Source organism: Micromonas commoda, chromosome 1, assembly GCF_000090985.2.
Source record: "Micromonas commoda chromosome 1, complete sequence".
NCBI classification, from domain to species: Eukaryota; Viridiplantae; Chlorophyta; class Mamiellophyceae; order Mamiellales; family Mamiellaceae; genus Micromonas; species Micromonas commoda.
In genome coordinates, this window is record NC_013038.1 from 1,995,355 (window position 1) to 2,008,435 (window position 13,081).

The 13,081-nt window shown below is 61.0% G+C and overlaps 6 protein-coding genes across 6 annotated transcripts; 2 read left to right on the forward strand and 4 right to left on the reverse strand.

The window, feature by feature from the left end:
- Positions 1–15: 15 nt before the first annotated feature.
- MICPUN_104733 (kinesin-like protein) lies at positions 16–4,320 on the reverse strand (the record flags this gene model as incomplete). Its single annotated transcript, XM_002507720.1, has 9 exons — positions 16–443; positions 534–850; positions 917–1,225; positions 1,298–3,091; positions 3,342–3,423; positions 3,497–3,600; positions 3,660–3,746; positions 3,907–3,961; positions 4,019–4,320. The coding sequence occupies 9 exons, from the start codon at positions 4,318–4,320 to the stop codon at positions 59–61; spliced, it is 3,435 nt and encodes a 1,144-aa protein (XP_002507766.1). The 3' UTR covers positions 16–58.
- Positions 4,321–5,329: 1,009 nt separating this feature from the next.
- Positions 5,330–6,857, forward strand: MICPUN_105064 (hypothetical protein). The gene is made up of 2 exons (XM_002507345.1): positions 5,330–5,684; positions 5,817–6,857. The coding sequence occupies exons 1-2, from the start codon at positions 5,457–5,459 to the stop codon at positions 6,765–6,767; spliced, it is 1,179 nt and encodes a 392-aa protein (XP_002507391.1). The 5' UTR covers positions 5,330–5,456; the 3' UTR covers positions 6,768–6,857.
- MICPUN_113565 (hypothetical protein) lies at positions 6,844–7,874 on the reverse strand (the record flags this gene model as incomplete). The annotated part of the gene is made up of 2 exons (XM_002507721.1): positions 6,844–6,932; positions 6,974–7,874. 2 exons carry the CDS (start codon positions 7,872–7,874, stop codon positions 6,844–6,846), a joined length of 990 nt encoding a protein of 329 aa, XP_002507767.1.
- Positions 7,875–8,264: 390 nt separating this feature from the next.
- MICPUN_55599 (predicted protein) lies at positions 8,265–8,804 on the reverse strand (the record flags this gene model as incomplete). The annotated part of the gene is made up of 1 exon (XM_002507722.1): positions 8,265–8,804. One exon carries the CDS (start codon positions 8,802–8,804, stop codon positions 8,265–8,267), a length of 540 nt encoding a protein of 179 aa, XP_002507768.1.
- A 481-nt stretch (positions 8,805–9,285) lies between these two features.
- RSP9 (radial spoke protein 9) lies at positions 9,286–10,406 on the forward strand (the record flags this gene model as incomplete). The annotated part of the gene is made up of 2 exons (XM_002507346.1): positions 9,286–9,610; positions 9,839–10,406. The coding sequence occupies 2 exons, from the start codon at positions 9,286–9,288 to the stop codon at positions 10,321–10,323; spliced, it is 810 nt and encodes a 269-aa protein (XP_002507392.1). The 3' UTR covers positions 10,324–10,406.
- MICPUN_55601 (monovalent Cation:Proton antiporter-1 family) lies at positions 10,369–12,975 on the reverse strand (the record flags this gene model as incomplete). The annotated part of the gene is made up of 1 exon (XM_002507723.1): positions 10,369–12,975. The coding sequence occupies one exon, from the start codon at positions 12,973–12,975 to the stop codon at positions 10,438–10,440; it is 2,538 nt and encodes an 845-aa protein (XP_002507769.1). The 3' UTR covers positions 10,369–10,437.
- Positions 12,976–13,081: the final 106 nt, after the last annotated feature.

Genomic DNA, 13,081 nt, shown 5'->3' on the forward strand with positions numbered 1-13,081 from the left:
CGTTCGGCACCTCGGTAACTTTTAGGCTTTAGGTCGATCGAACGTTCGTGACGATAGCCTAGAGCCTGTCGGAGTAGCGGTGGTCCGGCGGGAGCGACTTTTCCATTCGCCGCAGCGCCCTCGTCGCCATCTTCCGCTCCCGCTCGCCCTCCTCGCTCCCCAGGTCGCCTCCGTCCCCACCCGCCAGGTGACGCAGCAGCGCCACCGCGCCCGGCACGTCCCTGACCGCGCCGGCGCCGACGTCCAGGTCGGTGGCAACCTCGCAAAGCGCCGACCTCGCGTGTCTCCTCGCCGCCGAATCGTTTTCGTCGGACGCCAACCTAAACGCCAACGCCAACGCGCCGGGGTGCGTCGCGACCCGCATCTTACCCCCGTCGCACTTGGTGTAGTTTGCGAGCGCCCTCGCCACCTGGGTGCGAACTTCCGGGGACTTGGGTACCCACCTGTGCGAAGGTATGAAGGTATAGTTAGAAAATCGCGTTTGGCGTTGAGATTTCTAGTTGGAATGATAATCTTTTCGGGTATGTACCCACCTGTCGGAGATGCGAGTCACGAGAGCCAGGCCCCCGCACTCGTGTAATAACCGCTCAGTGCTCTCGAAGCCGCACAGGTTGGCGACGCATCCGGCGACCATCCGCGCCGACGTCGGATCGACGCAGTCGCGCGCGAACATCGCGAGCAGCTCGATCGCGCCCCCCTGCAAAATCTGCGCCTGGTTAGCCTCCGCCATGGCGACGTTGGCCAGCGCCCCCGCCGCGACTCGACACGTCGCCTCCGAGTTTACGTCGGCGGCGAACCCTCCGAAGACGCGGAGGATGGCGCGCAGACCGCCCTCCTGAACCACGCGCACCTGTAAATAAAAAACCACGTCATTCTAATTGACCATAAGATCTTACAAAGATTAAAATAAACGTACCGCGTTGCGTTCGTCGATGGCGGCGAGGTTGGCGACGACCTTGCACGCGTGCGCCCGAACGTCCTCGTCGTCGTGTGACGCATCGTCGGAGTGCGAATGCATCATGGACACGATTCTCGAGAGCGTCTGGCGCTCGAAGAGTGAAGCCACCGCGTCCCTCTTGGCCGTCGCCGACTGCGCCGCGTCCGCCGTGACGGGAAACGGCGCTTTTTTAAACCTTAAAGGTTTTCCCACGCCGTACGCCGTCAGACCCACCGCGGCCTCGGCGTCGGTGTATCCCAAACGAACGCGGAGCTCGTCGTTCAAAGCCTGCGAACAAAACACGACGTCAGTCAAACTGCCCATACATGCGGAAAATTAAAAAAATAAAAATAAACGCACCGTGATTTCGTCGTCGAAGCGCCGCTGCAGTCGACGCTGCTCCTCCGCCCACGCCCTACGATGCGACGACTGTTCGGCGACGCGAGCGTCCCGCTCCGTCTGCCACTTGGCGCGAAGCGAGGCGATCTCGATGCACCATCGTTCGCGTGACTCGGACTCGTTTGAACACCTGTCGGACAACGTCGAACACCTCGATTCCGCATCCGCGAGCTCGCGTTCCAATTTCTCAATCTCCGCTTTGTTGGCAGACGCGAGCGGCTCGAGCTCTTCAACGCGCCACGTCGCGTACGCTGATTGGACCGCGTCGTTCACGGCGTGCTCCGATTGGGCGACGACGTCCGCGAGGGACGCGCGGAGCCGCGCCTTTTCATCCTCGGCGAGAGACGCCAGCTCCGAACGTTCCGAGTCTTTCGTCGCGATCGTCTCGCGCAAACGAGTCTCGAGCTCCGCTCGCAACGCGTCGAGCTCCGTCGCGCGTCTCGCATCCGCGGCGTCCAGCGAACGTTCCGCGCACTCGAGCGCGTCGCGAAGCTCCTTCGTCTCCTTCGCGTGCGCCCGGCGGAGTTCGGCCACCTCCGCGGTGTGCGCCGCGGCGTACGCGGCTCTGTCCGCGTCGAGCTCGGCGATTAAGTTTGTTTTTTCCGTCGCCCGCGCGTTTTCCGAAGCGACTTTGGCCAACGCCGCCGCGGCCCGCGCGGACGCCGCCTCGGACTCTGACGCCGCAGCCTCCGCGGCGGAGATTAAAGCCGCGCGTTCCGCCTCCCACTCGGCGCGTTCAGCCAAAAATTTCGTTCGCGTCGAAGCCATCTCGGCGTCCCACCGGTTTCGTTCCGCGAGCGCCGCGTCGACGAGTTCGTCCCTTTCGTTCATCGCCGTCTCCACCTCGCGTCTCCACCGCTCTTCTCGTCGAAGCCTGTCGCTCTCGTCCTCCTCCCACCGGCGTTCGAGCTCGGCGCGCTCCGTTTGGTACTTGGCCTCCACCGCTTTTGTGCGTAAAAGGGAATTCTGCGCCTCGGAATCGAGCTCGAGCGTGAGCGCGTCGCATTTTTCATCCGACGCTTCTTTCGCGACGCACAGCTGGACGAGCTCCTCTTCCCTCTGCGCCAGCATCTTTTTACACGTCGCGAGTGCCGCCTCGACGCACTCGAGTTCGTCGCGTCCCACGAGGTCGAGCGCCGCGATGGGGTCCACGCTGACGCTCAGCCGGACAATCGGATCGACAATTTCCGGTGGACAATCGTGCTGCGTCGCGAAATCGGATACCTCGACGGTGGATACCCCGGAGGTCGCGGGATCGATTCCGCCGGGGTCCGACGTATTATTCGGCGGCTCGTTTTCGTCGTCGATGCGTTTTAATAAACGCTTTTCCAACGCCGTCTTTGCGGCGAGCTCCACCTCGCGCCGCTCTAGCTTTCTCGTCAACGCGTCCACCTCCTCCTGCAACCGCCTCGCGGTGAGCCGGTAATCCACCTCCTGCTTCACCACGAGCGAGTTGGTCACCTTGAGCGCGCGTTGGCCAAAGTTCAACGCCGCGACCGTCTCCGACAGGTGCTCCGCACCCGGGGACGCGGTGACGATCAGAGACGTCATCGCGGTTCCCCCCAGCGAGTCCTTCAGCAAACGCGTCAGCTTCGACTCCCTGTACGGAACGTGATGATGCGGGGAAACGCTCGGCGACGGGCCCCCGGAGGAGGACAAAGTCGTTTCGGCGTTGGAGGCGAGCGCGGCGATGCACTTGCCGAGCGCGTGCAGGGAGCGGTTAATCGCGATCGCCTCGTCGAACGTCTGGCCCTCCTGTGAAAAATGTGCAAAACACGTCAGTCGAAGCGCCCATTAGAGTAACACTCACGAAAATAAAAAAAAATAAACGCACCGCCCCGCTCTTCCCCGCGCGTTCGCTCCCGGCGAGGTCCACCAGAAGCAGCTTCCCCTTCAGTACCCTCACTTTATTGCGATCGTTTGTCGATACGTTCGTCGATACGTTCGTCGATACGTTCGTCGTCGTCGTCTCGGAGCTCTCGGCGCCTTGACCTACTTGACCCACTTTCCGCCGAACCACCACGGAAAGCAACGCGTGCGACCTCGACGACGCCGCGTTGAGTAAGTGGTTCGCCACCGCTCGGTTCCTGTGTTAAAAAGCCGACACGTGTCAGTCTAATTGGCACCATATAACTTATACGGAGATTAAGATGAACGCACCGTTCGCCGTCCCGCAGCGTTCGCATCGCGCTCGCTAAACTCGTCACCTCCACGGTTCTCGCACCCACCGCGCACACCTCGCCGGTGGTCGGGTCCTCGCGCACCTGTTAACAAAAAAACCACGTCAGTCTCATTGCCCATGCGAAGATTAAAATAAACGCACCTCCAGGGGCTTGGCGGCGTCCCTCGAAGACGTCGCGAGAAGGTCGTACGCGGCGTCGAGGTACACTTGCACGTACTGCAACGTAACCTGCGATATATAGTGTGAGAGAACGATAGTGTACGTCAGAAACGTTTGTGATATGCTTGACGCGTGATGGACGCGACGCGACGCGAAGAATCAATCGGAAGAGCGCGCCCAGGGTTTAGGGTCAGGGTTTGTGTGATATCATGCGGGGGTCACGACTCACCTGGGAGTTGTGCGCGCCGTCGGCGGCGCAGACGCGCAGGATGCGCTCGAGCGCCCTGTTAAAAAAAACCACGTCAGTCGAATTGCCCATACAAAGATTGAAATAAACTCACCTGGCCACAACCCCGCGGTCCTCGCCCGCGCATCCCCCGAAGGCTTTTCGCGTCTGCGGCGCGGACGTCGCGGTCGGGACGAACGGGTTTTCCAATCGAGGGTTTTCCAAATTGTTCGAATCGTTTCCAGACTCGGCTCCGGATGGTCCCGACATCGTGTACGTTTTCCCCGTGCCCGTCTGACCGTACGCCAACACCGTTCCGTTGTATCCGCGAAGCACGCCGTCCACGATAGGTAACGCGGCTTCCTCGTACACCCGCCGCTGCGACGCGGTGGGCGCGAACACCGCGTCGAAGCGCATCTCTTTGTGCACAGCTGTGTTGTCGGTTGCACAGCTGTCGCGCGAAGATCCTCCGCCTGAGATTGGGATCCTTCCGCGTACGAGCACTCGCGATTGCTCGGGCGCGGGTTCGACGACGGGCCTGTACGACGTGCGACGAGCGGCGCGTGTTACACCGTCGTCGTCGGTTCCCCCGTTAGGGCTTTGCAGTTCCGTCGGCGTGGGAGGCCGGATCCTGACCGATACGCGCACCCTCCCGTCGGGATGAGGCCGCGTCCAGCTGTGTACCCCGGGCGTTGACAGCTGTGTATCGCGTCCAGGCGTGTATCGATCGTCGGAACGCGCCGCGCGCGTCGGTTCGTCGAAGAGCAGGGTTGGCGCGGGGGACGGCGGCGGGCGGCGGCGCGCGCCGGAACGACCCCGCGGTTCCACCGAGTCCCCCGCGGAGGATGGTGGCGAGAGATCGTCGCCAGCCTCGGTGGATGGCGAAGACGAGTCCCCCGGGGTGGTCGCCTCGCGCGAGCCCGCCGAGTCCCACGGCATGCGACCGAGCCCGATAGGGGGTTCGACGTCAAACAGCTCGTACGGCGTGGCCGGGGTCTCCGGTGGCGTCCGCGGTCGGTGGCTGCTCGCCCCATCCCCCGGGGTGGTTGGGACGACAGCCGCGGCGGTGAGGATGGAGGCCGCGTCCGGCGCGTCGCGGAAGGGGTTGGTTGGCGCGTGCGGCGTGAGGTGGCGCGACGCGCGCCACTGCTCCATCCTCCGGGCCTTGTCCGGCGCCGACGACATGCGGTCGATACGCGTCGACCGCCGCCGTGCGACCGGGGACGCGGGCGCGTCCTTCGTCAGTGCCGACGAAAACGGAAACGTCTGTCTGTCGCTCCGGTTTCAAGCGCGCGGCGCCAACGGCAACGGCAAACGATGATTTCCCTATGGGCAAAATGGGTCGAGCAGCCACGTCAGACGATCCGGTGAACGAGACGATAACCTTTGCTTGAAAGGAGGAAGATTCACTCTTCTTCGTTCGTTCGGCCCGAACAAGTGTACGCGCGATCGTCGCCCGTAGACATCGCACACGAGCGAGCTAGCCAGGAGATTTCCCTTGGATATCGTGGGAGCTCGGTTCGCGTGACGGCAAGCGAGGGGTCGGATATTGCATGCACGCTGGGTTCCCGAAACCCGGAGCGGCCAACCTCGTCGTCGCGGTGATTTTCATGTCATTCTGCGGCCTGACGCGCAGGAAGAAGAACAAGATGAACGGACGATCCGGAGGCTTCGACGCGCTCACGGGTGTCCCCGCCCTGAGGCCGAGCGAAGACGAGATCAAGAAGGCGAAGACGAAGTGCCTGAGTAAGCCAATCACCACGGAAAAGCTATCGATCAAGGTACGGCGCGTGATGGTTTTTTTTAGCCAAAGAAGAATCACCCGAGTCGAACGAACCTCCTGGCGCTCGCGCCTCGGACACGAGTGCTTCACACGAACGACGACTCACGCTCGGTTTCCCTCCCCTAAGCAGACGATCATGGTGGTGGTCCACGGGAAAAAATGCGAGGACGGCAAGGGTAAGCGCGACCTCCGCGAGATTCGAGACCTCGCCGAGGCGCGGGGCGTGCAGCTCGTCGAGGTTCGCACAGAGCGAGAGGGGCACTGCGAAGAACTCGTGCGCGACGCGAATTTCGACAACATCGACGCGGTCGGCGTCATGGGCGGCGACGGAACGTTTCGCGAGGGCGTGTGCGGCATGATCGCGAGGAGCGGTGACTCACCGGGCGGCAAGGAGCTTCCGATTTTCGCGTTTCCCTGCGGCACCGGGAACAACTACGCTAGGGACTTGGGTCAACGAACCGTGACCGACGTCTTCGACGCGCTCGCCAGAGGCCACGCGCACGCCGTCGACGCCGTGCGCGTCCAACACCCCAACGGAACGACCTACTCCATCAACTGCGTGACCTGGGGCATGGCGCGGGATGCGGCGGCAACCGCGGAAGGGATGCGATGGCTCGGCGCGATTCGCTACGACATCGCCGGCTTTTTTCACATCATGAAGAACAAGCTCAACTACGCCAACTTGGCAGCCTATGTTGATGGCGACGTGTCCTCGTCGACGCAGGTGACGCCGATACTCTCGGATAACGAGGCTGCCGAGGACTACTTGATGATGTTCGCGCAAAACACGCGATGCAGCGGCAGAGGTTTCCCGTTCACTCCCCTCGCCAAACTCGACGACGGTTTCTTCGACTTGATCGCGGTGAAAAAGTGCGGCGTGCTAAAGACGGTGGGTCTCTTCGAGGCTGTCAAGAAGGGCGGATCGCACGTGCGGGATCCGTCCGTGTGTTACGTCAAGGTGAAAAAGGCGACGCTGCGGGCGAGCGACGCCGGCGATCTCGTGGGCATCGACGGCGAGGTGGACGTCACGACGCCGATAAACCTCGAGATTGCGGAGCGGGCGTTTACGACGTTTGTGTGAGATAATATACCTTGTTAAAAGTTAATAATGTATTAAGGTTCATCTATCATCACCTCGGGGTGATTCGATGAATCTTTTACCAGTGTTCTTGAGCCCAGTAACCAGGCGGGTCAAACGAGTTTTGAATAGCACGGCCAGTCCCGCTTTTTTGAACCTGTGCGTAAACTGCGATAGGTTCGCGAGCGTCTCGGGCAGAGCTTTTTCACTCGCCGTCTCCGCGCACCATTTGTGCTGCAGCGCCTGCTTCACGGTGTACCTCTTTTCGACGTCCGGTTCCATCAAACCTTTTATCAAACTTTTGGCATCGACGCTGATGTCTTTCCAGCAGGTTTGATCAAACGACCAATCGTTGCGACCTATGGCGTCGAACAATTTCTTTTGATTTTGTTCGTGTCTCCAGAACGGCGGGTACCCGCTGAGAATGATGAAAAGATTAACACCTAACGACCACGCGTCGGCGTTAATCGCGTTGTAGGTTTCTTCTTTTCCCGTCATGCACCGCAGTATTTCCGGGGCGACGTAGCTCGGAGTTCCGCACACCGTCTTTTCGTTACCTCCGGCTGGATCGATGAGAATCTTCGACAGACCGTAATCTGCCAGTTTGACACGCGCGTCGGGCGACTTGGAGCTGAGCATGAAGTTCTCAGGCTTCAAGTCCCGATGAGCGATCCCATGAGCATGCAGGTATTCTAACCCCGTGGCTAGATCACGAAAAATCGTGCGTCCAACTTCTTCGTTGAAATGTCCGCTGTTGACTATGTGGTCAAGTAAGGTGCCACCCGTGACGAGCTCCATCACCAGAAGTACTCGGGTTGGCTCGTCGAACCATTCTCTCAAGCAGATGCAGTTCGGTTGCTTGACACGACACAAGATGTCGATTTCAGTTTGCAGCGAGTGGTCACCAGGATCGACTTTACTCTTTTCGATCACCTTGACGGCCCATTTGGAATGATCCGATTTGCACGTGACCAAGCGCACCACCCCGAAAGCGCCCTCGCCCAAGATTGAGCCAACCTTGTAAAAATCCTTGAAGCTTCCCTTCTTGTTGAGCTTGACGTGACCAAACTCACCCCCACTCCCTGCTGGGTCCAGCAGGATATCGTCCATTTCAAATATCGCGTCGATGAGGCTCAGGACGGTGGGCGATGGTCGCCGCGCTTTAGCTCAGCATGGCGACCGTCAGGGACGCGACCTTTTATCTGATGCCTTGACAGCTGCGGTGTGTCACATTCCCGAGACTCGAGCCGGAAATATATATATTACGAAGGTAGTATGATTGCGGTCGGTTGCAGTTTTTTGTTTGCTTGCCAACTCAGATCGAATGTGTTAGGAGTGTTAGAACGTGTGAAGCCTGCGGTCGGTCGTCGTGTGTGAGCATGGCTACATCTCCTTATATCTGGACTATCGCCACGAGTGCTTTACAAGAAGTAGATAGACAATTACAAGCTGAGAGGGCAAGGAATGATGATTTACAAGTGAGATTACAAGCGCTTGAAGCTAGGATTGAGGCGCTGGAAAAGAACTAATGCCATCTACCTTCGTGGTGAGACTAGTGAGAGGTACGAGGGTGCAGCACGCTTTCTCCACATCATATGGGCAGCAACAATCTAGCTGGTAGGCATTAATGACTCCTGCTTTTTTGTCCACCAATACATACTGGCACTCCTCACTATTCTTCTCCTCACTAATCTCAAAAAAATGATGCCACGAATCAAAGCCCGCCCAGGTCAACTTCACACAAGAGATCAACCAAGGGACGGGTAACGGCACGCCGAAGAGGCACGGGCAACAACAAAGGTTGCCTACATTTCCCCACTCGCAAAAATAAACACAGAACGGGCAAGGAAACTCGGCACAAAAACACATCTTACACCCCTTGGCATGTTCAGTGGGGATCAGAGAAGCGGTGGTGTTGTACGCGGCGCGCACTTTGGCCTGCTTAACGTCCGTGTATTTCATCCTGTGCCATACTTTTAGACCATAATCTTGTCTTCTGTCGTTCTGGCGGAAATCAGTGTCGGTCGGCTGCGGCGCCATGACCTGCGACGACGGGGGCCGAGTGCTCAGCATCCTCGTCAACACTCAGCTTGGGTCGTTATGTTCCGGGGGGAAGAAGAAGTGAAGGGCGACGGCAACGATGAGGCCGGCCCCCGTAAAGCAAACAGATGCGCCGTTCCGTAGGTCGCGATATTGAGTTTGGCCGCACGACCCTGCGCGGGGCGAAGTAGATGCATGCGTGGTCGGAAACGATATCGAAGGGAAATCGCCGGGAAAAATTTTGGTCATCTGAGATCAAGCCGAGGAGGTGCCCGAAATGGCTCAAGCTCGGCAGTCTCTTCTCGTCTCATTGGCTCCGCGCGCCGTCCGAGGGAGAGACGGGTCGCGACCACATCCGGGCTCGGAGCGCGCGCCACCGCGTTCTTCGCCCCACACAGCGCGTGGGTTCGCGACGCGCGAGCGAGTGACACACGGAACAGACAGACGGAAACGCGCGTCCAAAGCAATGGGGGCGGCGTCCATGAACCAGAATCCGCTCCTCACCCTGGACGCGCTCGCGCCGTGCGGCGTGGTGCTCCCCACCGAGGCGAGGGCCGCGCTCGACACCTCGCTCACGCTCAAGGCGAGGGAGCTCGGCGTGCAGGCGTTCTTACTGTGGGGCAAGTTCACCACGTCGAGCGGCCGGGACTACTACGTCGCTCGCGCGTACAACGGGACCAAGAGGGTGGACGGCAAGGTCATCGTCAACCCGGGGAACAAGTTTTACTACAGCGTCGACTGCGCGGAGTGGCTGGATCTGGAGCCGGTGGACGGCAAGCTGGGCGAGCTGTGCGGGCTGATCGACGGTGCGTTTAGATCGCGCGTGCCCGGTCGATGGCGTCGTCGCGCGATGCGGGCGCGACGCTCGCGTCCGACCCTCCGCGCGGCGCGTCACCCGCCGCGCGGATCGCCCCGAGCTGAATTTGGAAACCCGCCCATGAAACCAATTTTTCCCCTCCTCTTCTGCTCGCTTTTCCTCCCAACGTCATCGTTTCATCGCCCACCGCTCACCTATGCACACGTCGCATCCCCAGGCAAGCGATGGCTCACGGGTGACCCGGCGCACGAGTACACCGTGATGGAGCAGCCCCCCACGCCGGACCCGGATCCCGTCCCGGATGGAGACGAACCCCCGCCACCCCCCGCCGCGCCCGACCCAATCGAGCACAAACTCACCGAGTTGCAACGGATGGCGGCGATGATCAACAGGATCAACGCCGAGACTGCGTGCGCGCCCGACGGGATGTACGTCACCGACGCCGCCGGTAACTACGTCGCCAAGCCCGGTTTCTTCGTCCGGTACCCCGACCAGCTGTCGTCGTACGTGGCGCCCACTGGTAACTTAGGTAAAGCTGCGCCCGGAACGTGGGGACTGGTGTGGGACTCGTTCAAACGCGTCGCGACGCTGAGGTCGTTCGCGTACCCGGGCTTCTTCGCGTACTACTCGGCCAACACGAACACGATCGGGAACCTGTACTTTGGCAACGGCCTGAGGAACGAGGAGGTTGGGTTCGTGTGAGTTTGAGGAGGTTGGGCGAGCCAGAACCCGGAAGAAGACGTGTACGTTTTAATCACAAACAAGTCTTTCTTGATGTTTAAAAATTTTGACAGTCAGTCGATCGTTGTGCGTCGGTCAGACCTCGTCGGTGCCCCACATCGGGGTTCCGTCCGCGTTGACCCTGTGTCTATTCGCCCCCGAGCCGTTTGCGCGCGCCTCCCGCCCACCCGCGGCGAACACGCGGTAGGAACGCTCCGCCTCCGTCGCCCGAGCGAAATCCGCGGGTTTGTGGTGACTCATCTGTGGCGAGAAAACCTCGTCGGGCAAGTCGCCGTGCGACGCGTTGCGGCTCAAACCTTTTCCCTCGGGTCGCTCCGGCGAACCCCGCCCGCTGCTTCCGCCGCTCCCGTACCCCTCCCCCTGCGCGCGCCCCCCGTTCGACCCCGACTCGCCCTTACGCCCCGGTCGCTCCTCCCGCGGCAGCCGCTTCATCGGCGTCGCCAGCAGGAGCGGCTGCAGGTACTTAAAGTCAAACTGTCTCAGCGCCCTGTACGCGCCGCCGCGCCTGTGCCTTCGCTCGCGTCGATCCGCCGCGTGTTCGCTCTCCGAGAGTAACGGCGTGGACGTGTCGGCGCCCATAGTAACGGCTGTGTGGTCCCCGGGGGTGCCGGGGGGGTTGTTTGTCCCTACACGGTTTTTGTTGCTCGGCCGAGGCGGGGACATCGGGTTCCCGGCGATGCCCGCCATCCCTTTCCCGAGAGAACCGACGGCGCCCTCCTTGCCCCCTCCTTGTCCCCTGCTCTGACCGCCACCTCCTCTCCCTCGGTTCGCGAGCCCCCCGGGTCCGAACCTCGGCGCGTGGTCGATGATGCCCAGCTTTTGCAGCACGTACGTGGTGCTTCCCCCCATGAAGAGCACGGTGAACATCACGACGAACAGCGTCGACGAAAGCATCGCCTGACCGGGTTCGCCCAACGTCGCAGCCGCCTTCATCGCCAGCGCGTACGCCACCGCGCCCCTCAAGCCGCAGTACCACAGGCACATCTGCGTGTTTTGGCTCAGCCGCCCGTACTCCTCGGTGGGTCGTAAAGTGGCGTTTAGCAAATACGACCCGGGGAAGACGTTGGCGACTCTGCCGATGAAAATGGCGAATAAAGAGATGACCGCGGTGACGAGGTGCGTGAGAGATATCGTGCACATGCTGCTCCCCATGTAGATGAACACGAACGTCTCGGACAGGAACGCCACCAGCTTGAAGAAGCACATGGTGACCATCCGGGGAGCCTTGTCCAGATTCTGTCGCGTGTACCGACCCATCACCATCCCGCAGAAGAGCACCGCCACGATCCCGCTCAAGTTCGCCGACTCCGCGATCGTGTACGCCAGATACGGGAACATCAGCACCAACGCGGAGTCGATGACCCAGCCCTCGTCCCAATCGCCCGTTATGGAGATGTACTTGTGAAGCATGGCGCTGCACGCGCCGACGGCGCCGCCGATGAGCAGCGAGCTGAAGAAGACCCCGATGAACGAGCTGAAGGTGGTGATGGCGAGCTCGGTGAACGCAACCTCCGTGGTGACGCCGTGCGAGTATCTCGCGTCGTCCGTCCCGGGCGCTGACCCGCCGTGCGCCCCCATCGCGGCGCTCACCGCCGTCGCCAACTCCGAATTTTCGCCGAGCGAATCAACCCCCAGGGTGCTCGGCACGCCGTCCAGCGCCCCGTACAGCTGTGCTGTCGCCCCCCGGCCCGCCTTCTCCCGACCGAACATGAAGAGCGCCTCGAACAGCACGATCGAGATGGCGTCGTTCAGCAGCGACTCACCGAGCACCACCGCGTGTATGTCCGGGTCCAGTCCCATGTCGTTGAAGATGCTCAACGTCGTCACCGGATCGGTGGACGAAATCAGCGATCCGAAGAGCATCGCGTCCCGTAGGGTGTACCTGTACGCCAGTCCCGCCATCCCGGCGCCGTACATGATGAACCCCACGACGAGCGTGGACACGAACGTCCCGAGAAAGGCGAAGACCGAGATGGCGTCGAAATTTCGAAACAGAGTCTCGGGGTTCAGGGTGTACCCGGATTCGAAGATGACGGGTGGAAGCAACACGAGGAAGAAAAACTCAGTGTCGAACATGATCCACTCCACGAAGCTCGTCATCCGCTGCGATTCGCCCGTGCCGTTGTCTTGGTACATCGGGTCCCGTCGCACGTACCACACCACGAACCCGACGATGGTGCCCAGTAATAAAGCGGCTCCGGATTGGTGGAGCCACGTTATGTTGTAGTGCTTGATTGTCGCGCCGAGGATGATGACGAGGAGGAGGATGGTGAGCATGACCGTCATGGAGAAGGCGGCGACGAGCTCGTGCGACTCATCCGCGGTGACCTCCTGCGCGATTGGGGTGGAACGAGGGGTTTTGGAAAGGGAGAGGTGAGCGCGAGTTGGCGTCGGGAGGCCGCGTACGGGAAAATCTGTGAGCGGAAAGACGCGCGCGCCATCGGAGGCGCAGACGTTGGGCTGGCCGGGGTTCCTCACCTTGATGATCCTGTCGTGGAAGGCGTCCTCGTTGACCTGATACGATTCCTCGATGGAGACGTTCACCAGTCCCATCCCCGCTGCGTTGCTCGACGCCTCGTCCGCCAGCAACGCGCGGGCCGCGTGGTAACTCATCTCTCGCCCCGCACCCACTCAGATCCTGGGTGCCGATCCACGACTGGCGCGACCCACGCGTCGGAACCTCCCAGAGGCAGTTCGCGGTCGTGCACGGGACTCTCGC